The 19,679-nt window shown below is 35.0% G+C and overlaps 1 protein-coding gene across 1 annotated transcript in view; it reads right to left on the minus strand.

The window, feature by feature from the left end:
* Positions 1 to 19,679, minus strand: part of LOC106148861 — an 83,102-nt gene that overhangs the window by 39,337 nt on the left and 24,086 nt on the right. The window contains exon 8 of the mRNA XM_013515732.1: positions 2,315 to 2,351. Within this exon, the coding sequence (XP_013371186.1) occupies positions 2,315 to 2,351 (37 nt within the window). The remainder of the gene's footprint in view (positions 1 to 2,314; positions 2,352 to 19,679) is intronic.

The raw sequence follows: 19,679 nt of genomic DNA on the forward strand, positions 1-19,679 counted from the left end.
AAACTTTTCTTTTCCTATCTGCCAATTTTAAGTAAAAATATTTTTTTAAAGGAGTATTAGTTCTATTTCCTCACTCACATTTCACTATTCAATCCTTCACAATATTTTCAGTGCCCATCTTCCCCCAAGAAGTGTTCTGAATGGGGCATAAGTTACAATGTTTTATTGTCTTGGTTTTTTAAACTCTTATCTTTGTTTGGCCTCTTTGTATCTCTGATACTGAACTTGAAACCTGAAAAATATTCATATACTTTGTCCTTAGTTTCTTTTTTAGTGGTACCTAGTTTAACATTTATTGTGTATATTTCAGATTAAGTTCTTACTTTGTCTTTTTATTGGTGCATGTTGGTTATATACTGTAATGGTTTCATTGTGGCATTTTTATAAATATGTATCACAGCTCTTTTTTTCTAACTTTGTCTCTCTTAGGTCTCTACCTGTTACCAAAACTTACTTTTTGTTGTCTTCCATGACAAGTCCATGGCATCCTCATGCCCCTCACTGGTCCTGTACCACTACCCATGTGGCAATTAAGTTTGAATTGTAGGTGAGTTAGTACCAGTGTTGGAGGGGGCATTTCCGCCCAGTGATCAACAGAGAACAAAAGGAGCTCAACAAAAGGCTCTGCTCCCTCCTTCTTCACAAGAGACTGTGCCCACACTGGGTTTCCATCTGTCTTCGCTGGAGCTGTCCTGCGTAGCTAAGCAGGGGGCATGTTTCATGATCATGTCTGGTCAGCCCAGGAATAGATTATTGTGTCCTTGCATCTTCTCTTCCCCTACCTCATTTTTCTAGTTCTTTCACATTGCTTCCCTGAATGGTGCCCCTCAACAAAGCTTTAGTACTTAAATTTTGACTTAGGCTCTGCTTTCTAGAGAAATTATCCATCAAGAAAAGGAAAGGGGGTAAATCCTTTTAATTCGCTACTGAATGCCAGTGGTTTTGCTAAGTGACTTACACTTGTTATTTCTTTTAATCCCCACAGAAAATTATGAAATGGTATTTGTTTTTTTTTTTTTTTTTTTTTTTGGTTTTTCTCCGGTACCGGGAACCGAACTCACGACCTTGCGCTTGCCAGGCAGGCGCTTTTTGCCGCTGAGCTAAATCCCCAGCCCCCTGAAATGGTATTTGGTTTCCCCTATCGTGGTAAGGAGCTGAGCTCCAGTGAGGTTTAAATGACACATGAACAGGGGCAGAGCTAAGATGTTCACTCCAGTGAGTCTTGCTTCCAAGCCAGTAGTCTCCCAATTGTCGCTAATATATCACTAAGGTTTAGGAATTCCATCAAGCTTCAATGTGCCGGAATTTTCAGAAGCCTTAGGAAGATTCAGTGAAGAATATTTTATACGTCCAAGCACAGCATGTTAGAAAACCCACTGGCAGTGTGAGCAATCAGTTAAAGCAGGTGGTTAAACTACTATTACTATCTGACAGATGTTAATCTATATATTCATTACTGAATAGAATCACATTGATGAGCAGACTAGATGCCAGGAAGGTTACTTTTACAAACAGAAGTGTATGGAGGGTTTGGAAGAGACACAGAGGTCCAAGAAGGTGGGAAACACCCTACTCAGCCTACTTCAGTGCTCCATGCTGAGTCTGAACTCACTTGGCCACTTCTGCTCGTCCACACCATCTAGATCAGACTGTTCTCCCTATAACGTTCTTTGGGAACAAAAAGTACATGGTTTTAGTTGGAAAATTAATTTTGAAACAAAGTAGAGGGATCCTGACTGCCAAACCCTGAATTGGGAAAGGTCTCCTTGTACTGCACAGGGTGTAACTGGCAGGATTTTCTGTGTGTCCAAAACTTGGGCAAGGATCCCAACTTGGAAAAATGGAAGAAGACTGATTTTGGACCCTGTCACTCTATTCAGTTAGCATGTCTCCAGTTCTTGTTTTATGTGGTGAATATTTTCACTTTGTGTCCCTCTTGTGGGAGATTTCTTTTTGTGCAGTTAAAAGGTCAGATTGTTTGAAGATCTAATCATTTTCCTGTGATATAATAAAGTGGTAAAGATGAGCTTCTTGAGGATTATTATAGATCCATAAGTACATAATTACTGAAACAGATAGATTGTGTATTGACTGAGAGAGCCTTACTACCACTTACCTGATGTAAAAACTCTGGCTTTTGAGCTTGATACACATCTCAGAGGACCTGCCTGTGCCACATGGTGGGTTGATCTCTGAGCATCCCCAGCAGGGGCTATGTTCTCAGAGAAGGTTTTTCCTCCTCTGCATTTTCCCTGTGTGTTGCACAGCTGCAGAACATCAATGTCAAAACCTCCTCCTAAGAATCAGCACTTACACAGTATCTGGAGATATGGGATCCTCCTGCCCTCCATCTCACCTTCTGACAAAAATCTGTTCAAAGAATTAATAATAATCAACACATCTCAAATTTTAATAGAGATCACCTGGGGATCTTGTTGGAAAGAAACTTCTGCTTCAGTGAGTTTGAGAGGAACCTGATATTCTGCATGTCTCACAAGCTCCCAAGACATGTTAATGCTATTGCCCTATGGACCACATTTAGAGTAGCAAAGTGTGGTCCTTTGAATTTTTTGAAAATGATTTCATACTTTGGAACCTTTATCCTTTGTAAATATCTTAATATTACCTCCAGGTTGTTCTGAATGCCACTTCAAAAATAAACAGCCAGATGGGTCTGAAGTTAGAAATAATAATTTTGCTGTCCTTGTGGGCTTTATTATTTTAGCCAGTCAAGCACAAATCAAAGCACTAATGGCTTAGCCTCAAAATTATACACAAAAATGGATTTCACTAGTACCACTTGACTATCTCTGCTTGTCCCTGAGACTACCAGACTCATTTTATTCTGTCTCAGATTGGTTATTTTCCACTGGGTCCTTTTAATTATTAAACAGTATAATAAGATTTAAATGTCAAAGCAATAAACAGTAGTTTGGTTGTATATTTAAATTCTATATTTCATTGGACAGAAGTAATATTTGTTATTCTGCCTCTGTTTCAGAGTTTTCATTTTCTGCTTGGAGAACTCAGTCATGTTAATGTCCAAAGAAACTATTGTGGAAAATGCAATTAGTCCACAACATGTTTAACCATCTAGAACAGATGGAAGAAAGGGGTATTATTCTAGATGCTTTAAAAGTGCTTAGCCTGCATTTCCTCCTAAGCAAGAAGCATAGCTATATATTATCTAATGTAGAAAAATATCTTGTTGGGAGAAAATATAAACATTATGCTATATAAAAACTATACCAGTTCTTGGACTTAACCCTTATATTCATTTCTGAATATTACTTGCCTAGATCAAATCTTTATTATCTATATTTTAGTAATATCCTCTTATTAGGAACGCTGGTTATCTATTATACCTACTCATCTATTCAAAAACATAGTGTCAGAAGAATCTCCTTAACTTAGGGATATTAAAGTATCAGGAGCCATTTACTATTTCAAGACGTTTCTTGAAACCCATAGTTCTGGAAAGTGATACAAGCAACAAAAGGAATAAGAAGTTCCTGAAAAATCCTTTCTCCTACCCAAATATCAATTTTCTCCAAGACAAAACCAGAAACTAGTAGAAAGATGACTCCTGCATACCAAATGTATGAAAGAATATCTATACTGGCAGGTATGAGAGACACATATCTACCCCACATTGAGCAGAGCTCCTTACAGTCAGGAAGGAATCTCCAACTCCCAGCTACTTCCTGAGATGTAAAATGCTTGTAATACATGCAAAATGCCCCGTATTGTACAATCCCTGCCTAAAGGTTTGAAATTACTTTGCTTGGGGAGCAGCAAGGATGCAACTCTTCAGAACTTCTCTCAAGTACAAATATGTGGTTTTGACACAAGTACTCCCAGCAGCTATAGCCTTCAGAATCCATGCAAGCTTCTAGGTTCTCGCTGGAAGGGGTTTATCTGCATGCTTCCAGCAACCCCTTGTGATTCTGGTTTCTGACTAGCCTGTATCTTGGAGCCTAAAGGATAAGGGAGCCTAAAAGAACCTGAGAAGGTGGGATTCTCTGTACTTTCTTTCCTAGTTTCTTCCAGCAATAAACACAGGCCTCAAGATTCTCTCTGGGAGAAATTTGTGAGGCCTCTGTAAGCCTGAGTGTTAAGGTGGACACCATAGTACCTCCTTTCTGGGCCTTCTACAACAGTAAATCCAGGTCTTCAGACTCTCCCCAAAAGGAATTGTGTGTGCATCAGGTCCCTCCAATTTTTCACCTCCCACTTCAGGGGCTGACTTCTGAATCACTGGACTCTGAGACTGGATGGTCCTCTGCATTCCTGAGTCTCCTGGGATCACAAATAACACAAAGGAGATTTTTGAATTTTCCATTCAGCAACTATCTCCATAGGCTCAGAGGATATACCTGAAGAAGATATCTGCCTCAGGTGCTCTACTTGGTGTGGGACAGAGTAAGTGTGAGATAAAATCTGAACTTCAGTTTCTCAGAAGGAAAAAGGATCTAAGACATACATCTAACAACCAAAAGTTTCCAAATGTACCCCAAAAGACCACTTTCTGTGTCACCTATTTTAGGGTGACTAATCTCTTTGGGTCCATGAAGAACAAAGACAGTAGGCTGGACAAGCAAACACACTTGAAAAGGATCTAGTATCTTTCATTTGGCTAACTGATAGGATCGTCTCCTGCAAGATACGATTCTAACAGGACTGGGAGAAGTGGTTTTCTTATGTATTGTACAAAAAAGGGAAACAAATTCAAAGAAAATGGAGAAACAGAAAAATATGTTCTAAATAAAAGAAAAAATAACTCTCCAAAATGTAACTCTGTTAAAACAGAGAACAGTTATGAAGACAAGGAGGTCAGTAGATCAGTGCTTAAACAAACTATTTGAATAGTCTGACAATATTTTTAAAAATCCCGAGCAGAAATCATATAACTGAAGAGAACTGTAACTGAACTGAAGCTGGGCATGGTCGTGCATGCCTGTAATCCCAGAACTCTGAGAGGCTAAGGCAAGAGGATTGAAAATTTAAGGTCAGGGGCTGGGGATTTAGCTCAGCGGCAAAAGTGCCTGCCTGGCAAGCGCAAAGTCGTGAGTTCCGTTCCCGGTACCGGAGAAAAAACAAAAAAACAAAAAAACAAAAAAACAAAAAAACAAAAAAAAGAAAATTTAAGGTCAGCCTGAACTGCTTAGTGAGTTTGAGGTTAGCCTGAAACACCATAAGACTGTACCTCAAAAATAAAACAAAATAAATGAACTGAAAAAAAATCAATAAAGGGTTCAGCAGTAGTCTAGGTCCCAGAGAAGAAAGGAGTAGTGAACTCGAAGATACATCACAGGAACTCATCCAATCTGAGGAACAAAAAATTTTAAAATATGAACAATAGTAAAGGTAGCTTAAGGATGCATGGGACACCATCAAGCACAACAATATATGCATGTTGCTGGAAGAAGAAAAAAGAGAAAAGAACAAAAACCATATTCAAAGGAATAATAGCAGGAAATTCTCAAGTGCTCACTTTGGCAACAGATACGCTAAAATTGGAATGATACAGAGAATATTAGCATGACCCCTGTATAAGGAAGATATGTAAATTTGTGAAGTATTCCATATTTTTATCATATATAAGTGTTGTAAAATTGAATTTGTGGATGCTGTTATACATAGAAGGAATTCTTTGGTAAAACATAGGGACAGAGTTGAAATCACTTAAAGTAAATAACAGAAGGAGTAAATACTAGCACTGCACCTACTAAGCTGGAAATTACTAATGGGCAGGCAACAACCTATTAAAAATCCCCTATAAGCCACATACTCTCCTCACTTCTGTGGTCCCAAAACTGCACTAACACACATGCACACAAAAAAAGAGAAAAGAAAGAAAGAGGAGGCCATATATAATTTCAAAACATATATATCTTGTATCATATATATGATATATCTCTTTGAGATATATATATCAGAGAGAGGATACAAGTAGGACAATGCAGAGACAAGAAATAGAAGATCTCTAAACCCCCTCAACACTCCCAAGGCAGAGCAAAGAGTCACAAAGGGACAGGAAGAAACAAAATGCCACATAGCAGAAATCTATGAAGAAGTCTTAGACAGGATGAAGAAAATAGATGAGTTTAAAGAGGAAATGAAGCAAAATTTAGCAATTGCACTCAATATACCCACAGTGAATTTGGGGGAAATAAGTAAAAACGTGGGTGAGCTAACAGAAACAGTTCAAAATTTGAACGATGGATTAAACAAGGATATGGAATCCTTGAAAAGATGTCAGGCAAAAATACCTGAAATAAAAAACAGGATAGAATTCATACATTGCAAAAATGACCAATGTAAAGATAGTGTCTGATACTGAGGACAAAATAGTGAATAAAGAGCTCAAAGAAGCCAAAAAGAAAATAAGAAAACAGAAGACTATCCTGCAGCTACTAAATGACAAGAGGACCGATGTAGAGTTAGAGGAAAAACTAGAAAAATGTATAGATGCCATTAACATGCTTATAGAAATTAGGAGGAGAAGTTCCCAAATATAAGAAAAAAGTTTAAAATATAAGTAAGTGGCACTTATAAAAAACCAAACAATTATGATGAAAGGAGAAGTTCACTAAGGCATACCCTTATTAAATTCACAGATATCCAGCAAAAAAATCAGAATTTTAAAGGCAGCCGGAGAGAAACAACAAAAAATCACATATAAAGGTAAACAAATCACAGCAGACTTTTCATCACAAACCCTAAAGGCTAGAAGCGCTCAGAGTGAAATATTTCAACCCTAAGAGCAAATAATTTCCAACCCAGACTAACTCACCCAGCAAAACTATCCTGCAAAATAGACACAGAAATGAAGTATTTCCATGAAAAAAACAGCTCGGAAGATATGCGTGCAAAACTGTCTCTAAAGAAAATACTTAAGAATAATCTTGACAGAAACAACAAATCAGACATAGCTAAAAACACTGAGGAAATTAGCAAGATCAGCAGATAAACAGCAACAAAACCATTAGGAAAATAAAAATGATATACCTACAATAAAGAAGGCAATGATTGTAAATAACCAACATATCTCAGTAATATCTCTCAATGTTAACATCTTCAACTCTCCAATCAAACAACACAGACCAGCAGGTGAGATTAAAAAAAAAAAATGACAACAACTTTTTGTATTCAAAAAACTCATCTAACCCAAAAAGATGTTAATAACCTAAAAATTAAAAGATGGAAAACAATATTTCATGCACCAGGACCCTGAAAACAGGCAGACACGGTAAATTTCAAGTTAAAACTGATTAGAAGAGACGAAGAAGATCACTACATACTAGTTAAGGGAACAATCCAACAAAAAGAGATAACATTGATGAACATCTGTGCACCAAATACTAGAGCACCTACCTTCATAAAACAAAAACTGCTGAAATTAAAAGGTCACATAAACATTAGCACCATTATAGTAGAGGGTTTAAACACCCCACTTTTGCAAAGAGAATGATCAACTAAACAAAAGCCAATACAGAAATTTCAGAGCTGAACAACACCCTTAAACATATAGACTTAATGGAAATATACAGAATATCCACCCTTCTACAACAGAGTGGACATTCTTTTCATCAGTGCAGGGTACTTTAGCAAAATAGATCACATAGTAGTCCACAAATCCAGCTTAAGTAAAGATATAGGAGTTGAAATCATCTATGCACACTGTCAGACTACAGTGTAACAAAAGTAGAAATCAGCAACAGAAAAAATTTCAGAAAAGGTAAGAGCTCCTGGAAAATAAACCACATACTCCTAAACAACTAATGGGTCACAGAAGAAATTAAAGATTTTCTGGAAGTTAATGACAATGACTGTACAACTCAACAAAATATCTGGCACTCTATAAAAGCAGTCCTAAGAAGAAAAATCAACACAATCAATGCTCATATTAGGAAAAGAAAGCAAGCCCAAATAAATAACCTTTTGAGAAATCTTAAGGTACTTAAGAAACAAGAACAAATCAACCCAAAAACAAAATTAGAGGGAAATTATAAAGATGACAGTAGAAATCAATGAAACTGAGACTTTGTTGGTCTGTAAAAATATCAATGAATTCAAGAGCTGGTTTTTAAGAGAACAAATAAAATAAATAACCCCTTAGCCAGATTTACCAAGAGAAAAGAGACTCACATCAAAGCAATTAGAAATGGGAAATGTGAAATCTCAACAGACACTGTCAAAATTCAGAAAATAGTTATTAACTACTTTGAAAAATTATATTCCAACAAATTAACAAATTTTGAAGAAATAGACAGATTCCTAGACACATATAAACTGCAAAACTAACACAAGAGGACATAAATATGCTTAACAACCAAATAACAAGCATTAAAATTGACTTAGTAATAATCTACCAACTAAAAAACATCCAAGGACCTAATGGATGCACTGATGAGTTTACAAAACCTTTAAAGATGTTATATCTTCAATATGCCTCAATCTCCTCAATGAAATTGAAAGAGGTAGAGTGCTCCAAAATGAATTTTATAAGTCAGTATCACCCAATCCAAAAACCGAATAAAGACACAACTAAAAAAGAGAACTATAGGCCAATCTCTTTAAAGAATATAGATGCAAAAATCCTCAATAAGACATGAGTAAATGGAAAGCAACCCATTATCAAAAAAAATGGTATCAGAATCAAGTAGCTTTCATCCTAGAAATGCAAGGATGATTCAACCTATGCAAATCAATAAATGTACTACTTCACCTAAACAAGACCAAGGTAAAAAACATGATCATATTAATAGATGCAGAAAAGGCTTTTGATAAAATCTAACACTGCTTCATGATAAAATATATATATAAAGAGCAACTCTACTAATAACCATCTTCAAAATAAAACGTGGTATCAGCACACAAAAATCATTAGCATTTGTGTATACCAACGAAGAACAGGATGAGAAGGAAATTATGAAAAGAAAAACCATTCATAGGACCTTCAAGAAAAATGAAATATCTAGAAATTAACCTAACGAAGGAAATAAAAACTGAAAGATCTTTACAAAGAAAACTGCAATACATTGAGGAAGGAGCTTCAAAAGGACACCAGAAAATGGAAAGATATTTTCTGCTTCTAGGCAGACAGAAGCAATATTGTCAAAATGGCCAAATCTCCAAAGCACTTACACAAAATCAATGCAGTCCCAATCAACATACCAATAGCATACTTTACAGGCATAGAGAAAATAATCCTGAAATCCATATGGAGCCAGAAGAGACATAGAACAGTAAAATTAATTTGGGGTAATAGAGTAAAGAGGAACAACAGAGCAAAGCAGGCTGCAAAGGAATACTTGGCTTTAAGCTAAACTACAAAGCAATAGTGATAAAAATGGCATGGTCCTGGAACAAAAACACACACATGGATCAATGAACAGAATTGAGGATGCAGAAATCTTCCCAGACATATTTAATTATTTGATCTTTGACAAAGGAGCCAAAAACATGTGTTGGAAGAAAGATAGCCTATTCAATAAGTGGTGTTGGGAAAACTTGCTGTTTGTAGAAGAATTAAACTGGACCCTTATCTCTCATATACTAAATTAAAATCAAAATGGATAAAATGTCTAAACATTAAAACAGAATCATTAAACCTCCTGGGAGATAAAATAGGTAAAATGAAGACATAGGTGTAGGAAAAAATCTTCTAAACAGAATATCAGCCACATAAGGAATAACAGCAAGAATCAACAAATGGGATTATATCAGAGTAAAAAGTTTCTGCACAGCCACATAATCAATCAACAGAGTGAAAAGAAAACTACAAAATGGGGGAAAATTGCCGTCTACTCTTCAGACAGAGGACTAATACTGAGCATATACAAGGAACTCAAAAAATTAAACCACTTAAAATTAAAGACCCAGTCAAGAAATTGGCAAGAGAAATGAATGGACACTTCATAGAGGAAGAACTACAAATGGTCAACAAATATATGAAAAAGTGATCAACATCTCTTGCCATTAGCAACATGCAAATTAGAACAATGGTAAGATTTCATCGTACTCTGGAAAGAATGACAATCATTAGGAGTTTGAACAATAATAAATGCTAGCATGTCTGTGGTAAAAATGGAACCCTCTTGTCTTGCTGGTGGGAATGAAAACTAGTACAGCAATTATGGAAGTTAGTATGAAGAGTTTCAAAGGACTGAAATTAGAAATTCCATATGATACATCTATACCCCTGCTAGGTATCTTCCCTAAACATACTACAGTGATACATGTATACAATGTTTATAGCAGCACAATTCATAATAGCTAAATCCTGGAAGCAGCCTGTCTGCAGATGACTGGATAAGTTAATATCTATATTTAATGGAATGCCACTCAGGTATAAAGAATGACACATTTGAGACATTTGTAGGAGAATGGATGTACCTACAAAACATAATGTTGAGTGAAATAAGCCAGACACAATTTCAAATACTGTATGGCATTTCTCATTTGAATGAGGAAAAGTTCAAACAATGACAATGATAAAGCAGGCTAGATAAAGACAAGGGGCTGGATCTCGTGCAATAGGGAAATGGTCCAAGAGTGAGAGGTGAAATGGAGGGGAAGGGGAAATAAGAACAAACATATGCCAAGTACAGACACCTAGGAACCCAAATTAATGTAAACACTGTATGGTGTAACATAAGCTAAGACAAATAATATCTAGTATGTACTGAAGGAGGAGTGGGTAGGAAAGGGGAAGGGGATTTTAAAAAAAGAAACAAGCTGTGCTATACACATGTAACCATTCCCTAAGATGATTGTAAACTGCCTGAACTGCAAACATACTAATAAAATTTTAAAAGTATAAAAATAAATATAAGGGTTAAAACCTTTGTTTTTAATATAAAACAATTCCAACTTTAATGAAAAAGAAAAGAAATATCCTCAAGTTTTGGCAAAGAAACAGATATCCAGATCCAAGAAGCCTGGTAGACATCAAATAAAATGACTACAAAGTGACCCACACTAAGATACACTAATAAAATTGTCAGTCATTAGAGTTGCAAAAGGAGCAGGAAAAGGCAAGCTGTTTTATACAAGGGAACTTGTATAAGTCAATGAATAGATTTTTCGACAGAAACTTTGAGGGAGAAAAGATTGTAGGATATTCAGAGTTAAAACAAAAAAAAACCTGCCAACCAAAAATTCTATACTAAGAAATTCTATTCTTTCAGAATCAAAGAACATAAAAAACCTTATCAGATACATAAAATCTAAAGGAGTTTTATCATTAGATTTGCCTTATAAGACATGTTAAGAGTCTTCAACCCAAAGAAACAAAAAGAAGGTGACTAGCAATACAAAGGCATAAAAATCACCAGTAAAAAATAGCTACATATTCAATTCAAACTATTCTAATATTGTAATGGTGGCATATAAGCCAACTGTTCCCTAATATGATGGCCAGAAGAAACAATTTAAAATAACTATTGCTATAATAAATTATTCAGGCACACAAAATTATAAAAAGGTATAAATTGCTACATTAAGTACATAAAATGTGGATGGGATAGCAAAAGTACAGAGTTTGTATATGTAATGAAAGTTAAATTCTTATCATCACAAATAGTCTATTTAAAGCTTAAGATATTGTGTATAAGGTTCATGGCAACCACAAAGTGAAAACCTATAATTGATATACAAAAAATGCCACTACATAAAATTATCAAACCACAGGAGGAAACAAACAAAAGAGAGGAAGAAAAGAGCAAAGGATCTATAAAACAATCAGAACACAATTAGTAATAGTAAGTCATAAACAGTTACTTTCAATAAAATGGATTAAATTCTTCAATCAAAATATATAGAGTTGCTCAACTGTTTTTCTTAAAACCCAACAAAATTCTGCCTGAAAAGACACACACAGAAGTGAAGGAAAATAAAATTATTTAGCATATAATTGGAAACCAAAAGAAAACCAGAATGACAATAATGATATTAATTTACATCAATAAACTGTAAGTCAAAGCTGTAAAAGGAGACAAGGTCATTATATGATAAAAAGAGATCAAATAACTAAGAAAGTAAGATGTATTATGTAGATGTACCAACTACACACAATGAATGTAAACACTATGTGCTATAAATAGGTACTTATAAATAAAAATAATAAAATGCAATAAACAGGAAAAATATAAAAATTTTGAAAGTATGTTAAATGTACATATATGGACCCACATACATACATATGTATATGTGTGTCCTAAAATAAATATTAAAAGATCTAAAAGGAGAAATAAGTTATAATGCAATAATAGTAAGAGATTTAAACAACCCCGCTTTCAGCAATGTAATGATCATCCGGACAGAACACCAATAAAGATACTTTAGACTTGAATTACACTTCAGATCAAATGGAGATAACAGACATGTACAGAATAATCCATCCAGCAGCAGCATAATGCATATTCTTCTTTTTTTATTTTAAATGAAAGAAAAATAAACAATAAAAGCAATGGTATAAAATTTCAAAACCGCAGTGTAGGAGAGTAACAATGGTTAGTACATTGTATATTGTAATCTTCAAAGTAGTTGCTCTTATTACAAGATATAGTCATGAAAAATTGATCAAACAATATAGGCATATACCTTTCCTTTCAATGAACCTACAATAGTTAAGATAGTTATAGTTATACTACTAATTGCACATTCTTCTTAAGTGCACATAGAATATCCTCCAGGACAGATCATATGTTACACCACAAAACAAAATAACACTTAACAAAATTAAGAAGTATGAAATCATGATAAATATTTTTCTAATCACAGCAGTATGAAACTAGAAATCCATAAAAGAAAGAATCTGAAAGCTCACAAACATATGAAAATTAAACAGCATACTCATGAATAACCAGTGGGCTAGAGGAAAAAAATTATCTTGAGACAAACAAAGATGGGAACACAACATATCAAAACTTCTGGGATGTAGCAAAAGCATTTCTAAGAGAGATTTTATTACAATAAATGTCTATATCAATAAAAGAAGAACGATCTCTAGTAAATAACTTACTCTAACACCTCAAGCATGTAGAAAAATAAGAATACACTTACCCCAAAATTAGCAGAAGTAAAGAAGCTAGAAAGCTTAGAGAAGAAATAAATGAAAGAAAAAGCCTAGTAAAACAATAGAAACAATCAACAAAGCTAAGAGATAAGTTTTTGAAAAGAAAAAATTCACAAAGTATTACCACAATTAATAAAGAAAAAAGGATATTCAAACTAAACAGAAGTGAAAGGGCAGACATTACAACTGATACCACAGAAGTATAAGGATAAGAGATTATTGTAAATAAGTATATGTCAACAAATTGGATAACATAGGAGAAACAGATGTATTTGAAGAGACATAGTCTACCAAGTCTGAATTACAAAGAAAAAAATTTGAGTAGTCCAATACAGAGAAAGATGATTGAATCAGTAATGTACACTATCAAAGAAAACCCAGAGTCAAATAAATTTGCAGTTGAGTTTTACTCAACATTTTAAAATTATTCTCATTCTCTACCAATTATTCTCAAACTGTTCAAAAGAACTTGAAGAGGAAGGAATATTTCCAATCTCATTTTATAAGGCCAGTATTAGCCTGATACCAACACCACATAAAGACATGAAAAGAAAAGTGTAAACCAATATCCCTGATTGATGTAGGATGCAGTAGCCGTCAGTACCAGCAACCTGGGTTCAACAGTAGATTAAAATGATCATTCACCAATATCAAGTGGAACTTATCCCAGGAATTCAAGGATAGATCATCATATGCAAACTAATAAATGTAATTCACCATAATAACAGAATAAAGGGCAAAAACTAAATGATCTTCTCAATAGAGGTGGAAAAAAGTATGACAATATTCAGCATCCTTTTTTGATGATTTCTAAGAATTAGGTATAGAATGAATATTCCTTAATACAATGAAGACCATACATAACAAATCTTTAGATAGCATCATATTCAACACTGAAAAGTTTAAAGGTTTTTCTCTGTGTAGGAACAAGATAAAGATGATCAATTTCTCTACTTCTACTCAACATAGAAGTCCTAGCTAGAGCAATTAGGTAAGATGAAAGAAGTAAAAAGTATTCAAATATAAAAGAAAAAGTAAAATTGTCTCTGTTTGCTTACAACATGGTTTTATATGTGGAAAACCCCTATAGACTCCACCAAAAAATGGTGAAAACTGACAAACAAATGTAATAAAATTGAAAAGAAAACCATACAAAAATTGGTAGCATTTTATACAGTAACATGAACAATCTGAAAAAAAATTAGGAAAAACATTCCTTTGATGATATCATAAAAAATAAAATACTGAGGAATTACTTTAACCAAGGAGGTGAAAGTCCTATATATTGAAATTTATAAAACACTGACAAAAGAAATTGAAATTGATACAAATTAATGGACAGATGCATCACATTCATAGCGTTGGAAAATTAATATTGTTAAAATGCCCAGACTATCTGAACAAATCTACAGATTCAGCACAATGTGTAAAAAATGTCAATGTCATTTTACGTAGAAATAAGAAAAGCCCTAAAATTTGTATGAAAATTCAAAAGACCCCCAAAATCAGAGCAATCTTTATCGAAGAAGAGCAAAGCTAGAGGCTTCACACAATCTTATTTTAAAATGCACTGCAAATAAGACAGTAATCAAAACAACGTAATACTTGCATTAAGGCAGATACATTGACAAATGGAAAATAGAGACCTCAGAAAGAAACCCGTGCACTTATGATCAATTCATTTTCATGAAAGTGCCAAGAATAACCAAAAGGAAAAGTGTAATCTCTTTAATAAATGGTATTGGGAAAACTGGATAACCACATGTGAAAGAATGGAATTGGATCTTTTTTCATACCACATAAAAAATTAATTCAAAATATATTAAAGGTAGGAATAAAGACCCAAGACCATAAAAATACTAGAAGAGGATAAATCCACATGATATTGTTCTGGTCAGTTATTTTGTTACAAAACCAAAGACACAAAAAAAGCCCAAAGCAAAACTAGATAAATAGAATTATAGGAAACTAAAATTTTTCTTAAGAAAACAGCACAGTGAAGAGTTGACCTACAGGTTGAAAGAAAATATTTATGAACCTGTATCTGATACAGGACTAATATCCAAAGATATAGCTGAATTATTAAAATGGACAAAGGACCTAAATAGACGTTTGTCATGATTTATATCTAGATGTGGCCCCAAAGCCTTCATGCTTTCAAATGTGAGACTTTTGAAAGTTGATTGGATTGTGAGGCTTACATCTTACTTTCTTTTAGGAGTTATGGTCTGGTCAGAAGAGAGAAGTCCCTACAGATGTGACCTTGAAGAGTTTGTCACCATCCCTGGCTAGGCCCTTTACTCTCTCCCTTTGCTGTGAGAAGCTTGTCCCCTGCATGTCTCTTTGCCGTGGTGTACTGCATTGAAGCTAGCACACTATGGACTGAAATCTCTATCCATGAGCCAAAATAAACCTTTCTTTCTTCAAGTTGGGAGTGTAAAGTATTGTGCTCCAATGATGAAGAAAGTCACTAAGACAGATTTTGGTACTAGAGAAGTGAGGTTCTTGCTGTTAATTTTCCTGATCATGTGGTTCAGAAGGTTTTGTAACTGGTACAGAGGAGGAATTTGGAAAGGTTTAGAGAAGCATACCAGCAAGAATGCTGTAAGCACAGCTTGAAAGGAGATTCTGGTCCGAGCTCAGAAGACCAGAATGCTAACAGCAATACAGCTGGAAAGATCAGGCTCAATAGGTTTCACTTGGGAACCCGGACTCCATTGGCAGTTGGATTCCAGGTCATGTATCTTAGATTCTTGCAGAAAATTTGTCTACATTTTGCTAATATCCTGAGATTTTGCAGAAGACTGAGATCAAGGGCAGTCAACTACTCTGGCAGAGTAGATTTTAAGGCAGCCTAATAGTCAGGCTGTAGGATGGTTACTATTTGCTGATTTTAGCAAGATATACTGTGAGAAATAGGACCAAAAGGACAATTGGAAAAAATGTTTTCAGTTTTTTCAGAAAGAAAGCACCCACAAAGATGATGAAGAGGAGAGCTGTTACTGACAAGACAGGCATTAGAAAGAAGCCATGTGTTTTACAACAAGTCAATAGAAAAGATGACTTGAGGGTATCCCAGAAAGACTTCACCTTTTGTAGGCTCAAAGCTGCACAAATGAAAGACTTTACTTTGCAAAGAGAGTCCTAGGGTACCCTGCTCAAAGGAGAATGGTGACCCAGGGCATTCATCCCCAAAGATTCATTTCACACTGCTCAGCCATCCAAGCATTCAGAGATCAGTACAGCCATAAGTCAAGGAGGCCTGGATACTTATAGTTAACAGTAAACCTGGCATCATCCATGTGATGCTGGCTTTATGGAGATACAGAATTTGAGGGTTGTGAGGTCATGAAGGTTTCCACTTAGATTTCACAAGAAGGCCTAGGAGGCCAAGAAATTTTCCCCTGAGAAGGCAGTGCAATGAAAGTGCAAGAATGAAGCTGAAAGTGCAGTGGAGACCCCAAAAAGCTGGAGAAATCTGGAATACAGAATGTGTCAGGAAAGCTGGGGAGTGAGAAAAGCCAGCCCAAGAGAGAAGACATGAGCTCTGCAACAACTGACAACCTATAAGGACAGGACCACTAAGCCACTGGACTACGAACATCGTCACATCTTGTCCTGGGTGCTGGACGTAGAAGCATGGGATTTAATGTTTTCCCTGCTGGGTTTCAGTCTTGCTTTGGCTCCATGCTTTCTATCCCTCTCTCCCTTTTGGAATGAGAATGTTATCTTGAGCACTGTATGTTGAAAATGTTTAACTTTCTTCTGATTTTTATAGCAACTCACAGCTAAGAGTTTGTTTTGAGTCTCAAAGGAGACTTTGGGCTCAGACTTTTTAGCAATGCTGAAACTGTTAAGACTTCAGCAATACTTAGAGATAAAGTGAACACATTTTGCACAAAGGGATGAGCATGAGTTTTGGGGGGGCTCGGGGGTAGATTGTTATGGTTTATATTTCAACATACCCCAAAAGCCTCATATGCTCATAGATGAGGATTTGGGAAGGCGGTTGGATTATAAGGGCTTAAAGCTGATTTGTTAATAGGTAGGATGTGGTCAGAAGAGGCAGCCCACTGGAGCCATGGCTTGGAGGGGTTTATCTCCCTCCCTGGCTGCTCTCTTGATGCTCTCTGTTTCCTGTCTCCCATGCCATGAGCAGCTCTCCTCCACTGTCTTCTGCTATGTGCCCTGAGCCATGCCACTCTGCCTTGGAGCCAGATAACTATTGAATGAAACCTCCACAAACTGTGAGCCAGAATAAACCTTTCCTCCTTTAATTGTTGGTGTTGAATCTTTTATGCCAGTGATGAGAAAAGTGACTAAGACAATGTTTTTCAAAAGAAGATATACAAATGGCCAAAACATATATACAAAATGCTTAACATCACTGCTTATGAGGGGAATACTAATTCAAATTATTATGAGGTATCACTTCACACATTTTAGGATGATAAACAGCATTGATGAGAATGTGAGAAAGTAACCCTTATATACTGTGGGTAGCAATGTAAATCAGTCTATCCATTATGAAAAACAGTAAGAAAATTTCTTAAAAAATTAAAAATAGAACTACCAGCCATCTCATTTCTGGGCATGTATCCAATGGAAGTGAAATCAGTGTACAGAAGAGATATCTGTGTCTTAAGCTCATAGCAGATTTTTTAAAATAGCCAAGATACAGAAGCAACCTGAGTGTCTACAACTGGTGATATAGATAAATGGATATAAAAATGAGATAAATATCACGTAATATTATTCAGACCTAAAGAAGAAAAAAATTCTGCATTTGTGACTATGTGGATAAATCATCTAGATGACGTGATGCTAATTAAAATAAGCCAGCACAGAAAAACAAATATTCTATGATCTGACTTCCCTGTGGAATCTAAAATATTAAACTCATAAGCAGGTATTAGGATGGTAGCTATCAAAAACTGAGGATTGGGGTGGGGAAGGGCAATAAGGAAAGAGAAGATGTTAGTTAAAGTGTACAAAGCCTCACTTAGAAAAAAGAAATGTCTTAATGACACACTGCCCATAGTGATATATTGATCATAGTCAATAATAATAAATTATATATTTCAAAATTATTTGAAAGGATAGATTTTAAATTTGCTGGCACGCAAAATAAATATCTGATGACATATGTATTAATTAGCATGATTTAATCATTCCACATTATATACATATATCAAAATATCACTGTACCCCATACATACATACTACTATTTTTCCCAATTAACAATAAAGTTAAATTAAAATATAATGAAATATCATTCCACACCTATCACAAGGACATCATGTTTTTAAAAAATAGAATCTAACAATTGTTGGTAAGGATGTAAAGAAATTGTAACCCTGTATATTGTTTTTGAGATTATAAAATGACATAGTGCTATAGAAGACAGAACAGCAGACCCTCAAAAAATTAAAAATAGAATTATCACTTTATGCAGAAGTTCCACTTCTAAGTGTATACCTAAATGTGTGAATGCTGGGATTTGATTGGCTATGTATACACCTATAGTCCAATAGATTATTCATAATAGCCAAAAGGTGGAACCAAACTCAAGTGTCCATTCATAGAGAAAAGAATAAATAAAAGGTGGAATAGGTATGCAATGGAATAGCATTCATTCCTCTAACTGGAAAGAAATTTTGACATGTGCTACAACACAATAAACCTTGAGGACATGCCAAGTGAACTAAGCCATTTGGCAAATGACAGATATATGATTTCACTTACATGAAGTTCTTACAATAATCAAAATCACAGAAATAGAAAATAGAATGGTGGTTGTCAGGGATTGGAGAAAGGAGTGAATGGGAAGTTATTTTTTTTAATGAGTATAGAATTTAGGAAGACAAAAATAGTTCTAGAGTTGGATGGCAGTGATGGTTCACAATGATACAAGTGTACTTAAGGCCACTGACCTGTTGACTTAAAAGTGGTTAAAATGATAAATTTTCTTATGTAAGAGTTGACTACATTTTTTGAAAATGTAAATGAAGCAACAAAAAACATAGTGCTCCTTTACCACTCAACATCTTTTATGGAATTAATTGTTATTGACACAAAAGTGTCAAATTTAAGGACCACTCTGCTCATTAAAAGAGGCAAAGTCAGTGACTCAAACTTATTTTTCTTTGGGACCTCTGCAATTTAACTATAAATTTAATTATTTAATAGAGAACTATTGAAATTATCCATTTCTCTTTCAGTAAGTTTTAGTAGTTTCTATCTTCCACAAATTAACTGCTTGATTTGTTATATAGTCAATTCTCAACTAGCCAAAATCACCAAATGTGAATATCAAGTAATAGCAAGTCATTTCCACTTGTAAAGATAGAGAACAATGAATTATCATCAGGGAAATGCAAATCAAAGCCACTGTTATGGTTTATGTCTGGATGTCCACCCAAAACCTCATGCACTCATGAGGCAGGCTTCTAGAGTTTGTGATTGATCCATGGTCCAACGCTGGGACTATGGGTGTGAGTGCCGCACCCACACAGGGGCACATAGTTTGCATACAGTGTAAGAGAGGGAAAGAGGCTGCTTGCTGCTGCTCCTCCCTTTTTTTTGTTTTTGTTT

The sequence above is a fragment of the Chinchilla lanigera genome, unplaced genomic scaffold (assembly GCF_000276665.1).
Source record: "Chinchilla lanigera isolate Chin_1 unplaced genomic scaffold, ChiLan1.0 scaffold00030, whole genome shotgun sequence".
In the NCBI taxonomy this organism is placed as follows: Eukaryota; Metazoa; Chordata; class Mammalia; order Rodentia; family Chinchillidae; genus Chinchilla; species Chinchilla lanigera.